This window comes from Micropterus dolomieu, linkage group LG04 (genome assembly GCF_021292245.1).
Source record: "Micropterus dolomieu isolate WLL.071019.BEF.003 ecotype Adirondacks linkage group LG04, ASM2129224v1, whole genome shotgun sequence".
Classification (NCBI taxonomy): Eukaryota; Metazoa; Chordata; class Actinopteri; order Centrarchiformes; family Centrarchidae; genus Micropterus; species Micropterus dolomieu.
The window spans coordinates 19,811,710-19,821,399 of record NC_060153.1 but is presented as its reverse complement, the minus strand read 5'-3'; the positions used below and the strand labels follow the sequence as shown (position 1 = coordinate 19,821,399).

At 37.5% G+C, this 9,690-nt stretch overlaps 1 protein-coding gene across 1 annotated transcript in view; it reads left to right on the top strand.

Moving 5' to 3' along the window:
* tusc3 (tumor suppressor candidate 3) overlaps positions 1-9,690 on the top strand; it is a 106,727-nt gene that overhangs the window by 52,631 nt on the left and 44,406 nt on the right. Inside the window, exon 4 of the mRNA XM_046047853.1 lies at positions 5,900-6,040. Within this exon, the coding sequence (XP_045903809.1) occupies positions 5,900-6,040 (141 nt within the window). The remainder of the gene's footprint in view (positions 1-5,899; positions 6,041-9,690) is intronic.

Below are 9,690 nucleotides of genomic sequence, written 5' to 3'. Positions count from 1 at the left end.
CTGTCACAGGGGCATCCTTGCACAGTCTGCACCTGGGGTCCTGCCTGGTATGGTAGACCCCAGCCTCTATTGATGTTGTACTGAGTGCCTGTTCTTGTGCCGCCATGATTAGTGCTTCTGTGCTGTCCTTTAGTCCATCCTTTTCCAGTTGCTGGTAGGTTTTCTCGAAGCCATGTGGGCCACTTCTTCTATTTGTCTGTGGTAGCCACTGAGCATTGGTGTTTTCTCCCATATGTTCTTGCAGTACTGTTCAGTCTCAGCCCTGGGTGGATCTGATCTTGTGTTATAACAGGCAGTCTCCAGAGTCTCAGGTGCTGACAGCTTGTTGTATTTCTTAGGTAGCCCCTTCCTTGCACCTTTCTGTGGCTCTGAGAGCTGACTAACCTCTCTTCGTGTTGCCTTGATCTTGGCCTCTAGCCTTCTCCTGGTAATGCTCTTTGTGGCTTGTGGTGTTCATCTCATAGCCAAGCATCTCTAGGATCACTGTTGCTGTGGCATACATCAGCTCATTGGTCTTGGTTATGGCTTTAGTAGGGATAGTATGTAGCGCTGCATTCACGTCTTCTAGCAGACTTTCAGAGGATACTTTGTCACGTAGCCTTGGCAATCTTGGTCGTTGCACTTGGGGGTCCAGCTTAGTTATGATCTTCAATCGTAGGTCAGTCGCCCTCATGTTGAGTGATTCTGTGCCGTAAGGGCTTGTTGTTATTGGGGCATCGGACCCAATCTCTGAGTGTGGGGATGATGATGACATCTCCCCTCTGACCAGTCGTCCTGGCTCCCCCTTGCTGTAGCATATTTGTTGTACCTCATCAATCTCTAGCTGCCGTTTGCGGATGTTAGAACACTGAGCTAGGAGTTGTTTCTTTGTCAGTGTTGATGATGGGTTTCGAAGCATCCATACATCCCACAGTATCTGCATATAACCCCTCTCACCGGGATAGTAGCAATAAATAAATACATATATTATATATATACATAAATATATTATTATATATGGGCATGCACACACGCACACGCACACACACAAACACAGAGGAAAAGCCCCAAGCATGTGATATAGCCACAACACTTTTTTTTTCAAAGCACAGCTCCAGCTTGCAAGATAAATAATAAATATTCACATTTGAGAAGCTGTAACTGGTAAATTTATCACACTTTTCCTTAAAAAATTACTTATACATTTAATGTTGCCAATTGATTTTCTGCCGATTGACTTAATAAACTAATTGTTTCAACTCTAATCTAATCTGAAGTTCAGTACAAATATTAAGTTGTGCTCTGGCTTAACTCAAAGCGAATTTTAGAGGCAACTCTACTGTACATAAAGTCAATGGGAAAATGAAAGTGAACTTGAGTAGATGGAGGTCTGGTCTAGGCTATGTGAATTGATGCGAAGATGCAGGCATCACAGGCATAAACATAAACGGACACAAAGGACAGGCTCTGATGTGCAGGGAGGTTCAAGGACGTCACTTTGTGTTGAAACGTGGTGGGGACATAGGGCCTCAGATTAGGGGTGCGAAGAGACACTTAGTTTGCGAGACATCACGATAAGCGATAATGGGTTCTCAAGAAGGAGACGAAAAGTTCCTTAAACAGTGTTTTAAATATGATAGAATATGATAGTGAAGCTCTCAGACATTCTGTGTTGCTTTCAGATCTGTTTCTCCTGGAGATAAACTTTTCTCATGTAATATCATCCTTGCTGAGGCAACACATATGTAGGGATGATTAAGTCTTTCCTCCTCTTTTGTAATGTTCACAGGGAGAGAACGGAAAACGTGGCCAAAAAGAAACTGTGTCAAGAAGTTAAGTTTTGGGTAATTTATTATCAGTAGCTTGTTTTTTTTTTTTTTTATCTTAAATTACTATTTCTGGACAATGCAAATTTTTTTCTTCTATATTTGAATTGCATTGCATGTTTTCTTAATGTGCAAATAAACCTTTTTATAGGCATTTTCATTTGTTATTTAACTAATTATATTAACTTTGTTATTTAACTAATTATATTTCAGAACACTTTTTTTAACCAATTAAGAAAGTGATGGGGACAAAGTCAGCCATTTCAAAAAGTGGTGGTGACATGTCCCCAGCGTCCCCAGTGTAAATGACACCTATGGTGAGGTTGGTGGTCTACACAAGGTTTTGGCTTGGAGGCACTGTGACTGTCTCTGTGGATATACAGTACATACAGTTGTGTTGTGGTCTTCCTGTGAAAATTGAGAAAATGGAGTGATGTGGATAGACTCACCCTCAAACAAGAAACAAATGTTTATTTTGTTGAGGAAAATGGACTGAAAACAATTTACTTAATTTTACTTGTGCATATTTTTATGTTGAAAATTTTTTTTTTTATCATAATCTATAATTATAATTATTTTAAATGTTTTGTGAAATGATCCACTGTTTGACAAGCATGTCATGTTATGACCATAAAGAATAGTTCAAAAGCATAATTAACTGTCTGGCTTTTTTTTCAACTTTAATTTAGGAGCAAAAATCAGCACGTAAACATTTATTGTGATAATTATCAATATCGACTGATATGAAATTTTTTATGGGGATAACATTTTTGGCCATATCACCAGCCCTAAATGCAAAACTGCATCCCTTTGTGTTTTTCTCTGGGTTGGTCTTCTATCAAATTAGAATTGCTAGACAAGTTTAAAAACTCTTCAACTCAGGCAACTCCATCAAATGACTTCGGTCTCCAAGCAGCGTTACCTACAAACAGAAAAATATACAAAGTATGGAGGTAAATTCCCTGTTGTCCTTTTTTAATCTACACTTTATACTCTTAGAACTTTAAATAGCTGTGCTCGGTCAGAAATAGACTTGTTTTGCTCCTTTTTTTCTGTTCTGTTTTGATCTATTCAGACCGATTAATCCAGTGAAGATGGCACTGAAACATACACCTAAGGTTTTTAACATTTCTTTTTTTCTTCAGCCGTGTTCCTTTTTTCTTTATCGAAACTATTTGATACTTCTTGTTCTCTGGCTTTTTTGCAACTTCTTTCATACTTTCCTCAAGGCCTTTAGCTTTTCAGACTGTCCACATCTGTTCTTGTCATGGAAAAATAGTCTTTTGAAGTTTAAATGAAAGTTAATATATACACATTCTTTTGCACTTTTTTTTTCTTTTTGTGTTTTCATGTGTGTAAGTGTGCACTATATGTGTTTTTGTGTTCATGGTCATTTATGCATGTAACTGTACACATTCTTTCATTTGTATGCATAGGTGTGCGTCTAATCCACCATTCACTTTTCATCACTCATTCATCAAATGGGTGGCTACTTATATAACAGAGAAAAATGATCTGCATAACAATTATCTAATCTCTGTCTTATTCTGTCTCTCTTTGCTCTGCAAAAAAATGGAGAGGAGGGGAAAAGGAAGGCAATGAGCCTTCCTTTTCCCCTCCTCTCCATTTTTCTTCAGGTGTCTCAGGGAAAACAGGAGAGAGTAAACCAGTTGACTTTATTGTTGTTGATAATTGTAGAGAGTCCTGGAATTTGGAATTAAATAGGTGTGAAACATGGAAGGAGGAGAGAGGAAGTAAGAGAAAAATTCTACCACGTCTTTATTTAGCTGTGTGTGCTTTGTTTAATGTGTGTGTGTGTGTGTGTGTGTGTGTGTGTGTGTGTGTGTGTGTGTGTGTGTGTTAATAATATTATTATTATTATTTATGCAAAGATAGTTCTTGTAAATGTTCTTTCTATACAATTATTAGCCATGATACACACACGTACACATGTGCATACACACAGAAACATATAACATGATAAAAATACAATACATTGATGCTGTTTCTTAAATCTAATGCTCTTTCAGAGTTATATTTTGTGATTTAATATTGCACATCTGCCCAATACAAAGTCAGGACCCAATAATTTCCCTACAGTTGTACAGAGTACAGTTGCATAGTGCAACTGCAAAACCAGACAGATATGGGTAGGATATTTTCATCAACTCTGTATAATTGAATATACCCTGTGTCAGATTTTTATTTCCTATAATATTTTTAGTAGTGTATTTTTTGTATAATATCAGTCATCAGGGTGTCAGTCAGGAGATGTTGTGGCTGGAGCCGCCTTTATGTTTATATTAAGTTCTAATGCAGTTTTGAGCTGAACAGCAGCACTTTAGAGGCAAGGTGCACCTGGTAAATGTCCCTGATCTGGAAGCAGAGTGAGTGTTTGCAGCTTTACTCTGTGATGCTTGCTGTCAGTAAGGATAACTGCTGGCTGATACTTAGTTCTTTATGCCACTTTGGGGATCACTCACTCACTCACAAAGCTGTGTGTGTGTTGGGAATAAGTTCCTAATGGCACACTGTTGGAATACATACTGTGCCAACATTTATGTCACAACAGTGATATACTTTTATTCATTGGAGCGTTACCTGGCTGCTGGATGTCATAGCATAAAAAAAAGATGACTGTGTTTAGCAGGAATCAAGAGCATTATAGTATTCCAAGCAAAATATAATAAAGGTATGATATACTTACTCTAGAATGAGAATATAATTGACATTCTTACAGACAGGCACTATGTACATGGATATAAAAAGAGTAGGACTGTTGGCATTAACGCGTTAATCGCGATGAGATTAAGGACCGATCATAACGCGTTTTAATTGTGTTAAGAATATGTGACACACGCGATTATTTTACACCGTCACTAGTGCTGTTACCAAAGAATATTTGCTAAAAAGAGCTTTGGCTGCTACTATTTTGACCCTTCGATGCACCCTTACTTGTTGTGATGCTTTCAGAGACACTCCCTACCTCCTGCTGCAGCCATGGAGATGAACAACAACACAGTCCCAGACGGCTCCGTTGACAAGTCAAAAGCAGTATGCACCTTGTGTGAAATGGAATCAAAATGTCACCAAAGCACTTCGAGCTTAAGCTAACATTACCGCGAGCTAAGCATACAGCTAGTACAGCTAATCAGGTTGATGCTAGCGGACTAAGGCAAAGCACTATTTTGGCGAGTGCAAGTTATATACATTGTTGTCGCAGGGGACAATTGTTGCACGCATGCATAGCCTGTATGAAACGGAGAAAGCAGTCAAACTGAAACTCCTACTTAAAGCAAGTGCTGTCTCATTGGTTTTAACTGAATTCAAAAATAATGTGGCTATGGAGTATTTTGTTTGTTATGCACTTTATAATAATGTGTGTATATATTGTACCTGCACTTTTGCTGTAAAATTTTTGAAAGTAAGCTTAAGGAAGGCTATATTTCATTTACATTGATTGTTTTACCTCAGTCTCATTGCATATCTTGATTTGAAATAATCAGATAAATCTTAAAGTCAAGTTCAAAAACTAACTTTCTTTGCATTATATTGATTTCTAATCAAGATACACTGGCAAGAATTGTTATCATTGTTAATACAGACTTAAAACAGTTAAGATATATAATAATAATAATAATAATAATAATAGAATTTTAATAATGTGATAAAACATGCGATTAATCGTGATTAACTATTGAAATTCAGCAATTAATCGCGATTAAGAAAAAATGAATCGTTTGACAGTCCTAAAAAGAAAAAATATATATTTTTGAAGGACATCACTCTCTGATGTTTAGAAGACGGGTAAGATAACTAATATCATGAGTCCAAACAAAAAAACAAAACCTTAAATTTAAATAAGGAAATATGCCTCAGACTTGGGTTTTTAACCAAGTGACTACTGATGGAGACTGAAATCTTTATGCAAAGCAGTCAGGAGGTCAAGCTGTGATGCTAGCCCGGCATCAATCTGTTGATTAAGATATTATTGTCAATGATGTTTTTTTTATCTTTGGATCATGTGTTACTTGATATGTTTGACAAGTGATGATAATAACTTCCCCCACCCTCATTTTCGTCTTTCTGTCTAGTTGAACATGAACAGCGCTCCAACCTTCATGCATTTCCCGGCTAAGGGAAAGCCGAAGAGGGCTGATACGTTTGACCTGCAAAGGATTGGCTTCGCTTCGGAGCAGCTGGCCAAGTGGATTGCAGACCGTACAGATGTGCAGGTACTACGTACGCAGATGTTCACATTCGCACATACACATCTGCAAGAAATGTGCACACATTACATTTGGTACATGCCACCCAAATGTGGTATATCATGTATACATGGTGGTTTGAGCTATTATAGATCTCAAATTGTTCTCCAAAAAGTAGTTTAACCTAAAATGAAAATTCAACTAATTTAGAAAATTCCAGAAAGAAAATTCAGTGTGACTTTTTGTTGCTCAGTAGTGCATTGTGAGGTGTTGATCTTGCATAAATATATACATTCCTTAAGCTCAGTTATCATATCGCTTCCTTGACTGTTTCCATGACCAGCAGATGGATTTAACAGTGGTTTAGCCCCATTTAATTAAACACAAAAAACAAAGTGAATGCTAAAAACATATATCTCACTTTCATAAAATAATTTAATGGGTTTATTTTGCTTTTTCACCACAAACAACCTGCAACAGATTCGGTTTTGAGGTGTGGTCTCTGTAGGGTTGGGTAGTGCGTACCAGTGTTGGATTGACAATTGCTTCTAGTGATGTTACTTGGGGCAACGTCAATTGGGGTTGAAGACTGCAAGTTTGTAAATGAAAAATATCTGGGGGTGTGGAGCATAGACTAGATATAAAGATAGGTGACAAGACAGCTCCCCAAAAGTGAAGCCAAAGACTCTAAATCGTCCCCTGGTGGCTGGTTAAAGTATAAGTCATAAACACTGCCCTCCTGATGCTAACTGATGGGACATATGCCAGACTAAAAAATCATCAAAGTACTCGTCATTCATTTTTCTGATTAGTCTGGTTTTAATTAGTTATTTGATGTCATTAAAGAGGGCTTCATGTCACGATTGACTGCTGAGCCCTGCTTGTGACCGAGTCAGCTCCAAACCTGATCACTACTGCTATGACTCTGGCTCCAAATGACTGTTTCGGTGATATTTTGGCTTCATTTCCGTACAGTTGGAGCAAGTGGAGACGCATCATCCATCTTTATATACAGTCTTTAGTGTGGAGTTAGAAAGCATGAAGCTTACCCGACCTCTCTAGCCCAATCCTCATTTCTGCTTGAGGCTAGCGGCTCGAGGCTTCATTAGCTGCTAGCATAACACATCTGAATCTCTGACTGTACTGTTGGCATTTGAGGCACATTGTGGGTAATGTAGGCCCCATATTTTGGCAAGGAGAGAAGAATGTGTGGCATTAAAAAGACAATATCTCTGGTTCTGCCTCATCAATTGTTTTAAGGTGTCTATCATGTGTCCAACAATGTGATAGGAGTGCAATACTAAACTGATCTATACAGGCAAACGCACCATAGTTTTTTTCCGCACCAAACAGGTTAGGTGTGAAGGGACCCTTTATTTTTGCAAGGGCAGATGCTGTGTGGACCACAAAACCTTTAAGGAACAAGGTATTACACATGCAGGTGGGTGTTTGGAAGCACATAAGTTGTTGGCACCTATGAGATCAAACCTTTGACCGTCGGACTTCAGTTTCTTCTTCCCTGAACAACCTGTCAGCCAAATAACGTCAGACGTAGTCCAAATATCCTGCTGACATCTTGTTAATGGATATGGATTCAAAGGCTGCCTTTCAGAGAAGGCGAGAGGGAGCACTTACACTAAGTGCTAGCTTTCAGTCACTTCAATGTGACTTTACCGCAGGAATAAAGAACAGAAGAGAAAAGGAGGAAAGAAAGAACAGATATATGTTCAAAACAATAGTGTGATGGAGGAACTCAAAAGAAAGCCGGTTAGAGAAGTCCATGCTGAGATTTAGTGCCTATAATTGTAAAGAATGACGATAGGGATAGGTTCCGGAGTGTGAAGGAACTTGTACAGTTGTTCAAACATATCAGCCATTAGTTCTTGCTGTTCTTTTCTGTTCTGTTTCTGCATAATTCCCAGGTTTACCAAGATACATTTTAAAATAAGTCTATAACAAAATAGGGACAGTAGTGCCACTTTGTCTATCTGGAAGAAATACATCTTTACATGTGTCACAGTCTGGAATGGGAAGAACAACTTATTAGAAAAGGGCTGCAAGCCATGCTTTTTATTGAAACGACATTTTGCTTAAGGGTCATAATGAATGGGGGGGGGGGCCCTAATACTTTGTTGGTGTAAATAACATTATAATTCCACCAATCCATGGGTTTCATTGTAGTCATTACAGATTAATGTCATTCTAACCTTTAATTTGCAATTTTCTTTGAATCCAAATTTTTCAAACGTGCGTAGTGGCTTCTCTCCACCCTCAACTACTTGACTCGTTACTTCTTTTTTCACATCTGTTATAGGTATTATTATAGGCATGCTGATATTATCAGCTGATTTGAGCTAATCGCATAATAAATTGCACTCTGCACAAGTTGCAGTTGAACAAGTTTTTACTCTGCAACTCCCCTGTGAGCAACACACTTTTTGGAATGACACAAATCCACCACATAACACAGCAATCAGCTGTACTTTGGTTCAAAGTACTATTTATAACAATATTTTTTTTTTTTGCATTATGTTATGTTATCTTGTTGAGGTCTCATAACTACACATAACAACTGTTATGCCAAATGATATTCTCAAATGATAATATCAGCCGAATGTATATATTAAAATCCTCAAATATCAAAATAGGTATCGGTCTTATGAGTCCTATATCGGTCGGGCTCGTATAGGTAACCAAAACATCTCTGCTCTAACGTTCACTTACTAGCTTTTAGAGCTTTCAACCAGTGAGTGGACCTTTTGAGCTTTTTATTTGCTCGCAAAGGTAAAGTGTGTTATGTTTTGACTTAATCGTGGCTTTATTTATTTATTTTTTTCACTTTCAGCTCAGTTCAGTTTGACTTTTCTTACAATTACACAGAGTCATTGCTGAGTCCAATCAAAGCAAATGTTTATGGGAGACAGGGTCAGAATTTGTTCTTGCATCCTTAGCATCACACATACACAAACACACACACAGAGCTGAACTGCGGGTAAAGATTTTCATTCAGTTTTCTGCATTTAGTCTGTACTTAAATATTCACAAAACAAGTTGGTGCAAATTTGAAATTATATTTGGTTGCACAACTTTTACACATTAAGAGTATTATGACACATTCATGTTTTTCTTTCTCATACTTTGCTATTACAGGTTATTTCTGAAATTATAATAAGACAAGCATAAATATCTCTTATACAATTAAAAAAAACTCACTGTCTTGCTTTTTGTCTTAGATTTTCCTCAGTTTCCTTGCGTCATTTCATCCAGTCATTTGCTTTTTCCTTAAGTTTCCTGTGAGAAGGAGAAGATGTTTCTCTTCAAGAGCTCACTTAATACATTCTACTTTTGGACCATACCAACATTCATTCATAAAACTTCCACAATACGTTAATAGACAATTAAAATAATGACCATTCATTATTCTTTTGGTGAACGGTTCCACCCCCCCAACAACCCTATGAAGTATAAATAGGTATAAAAATGATCGGATTAATGAATTATTTTGTCATTTTTTATTTAGTTATCATCAAGCAAAGAAGAATGTTTATTAACAGTATTCATTGATATAGTCAGTCAATACCTTTATACATTTATACATTAGTATAGTGGTATTTACAGTAACTGAAAAAAATAAAAGCTGCATGCTTTTCATATCTCTCTCTCTCTCTCCCCCTCCC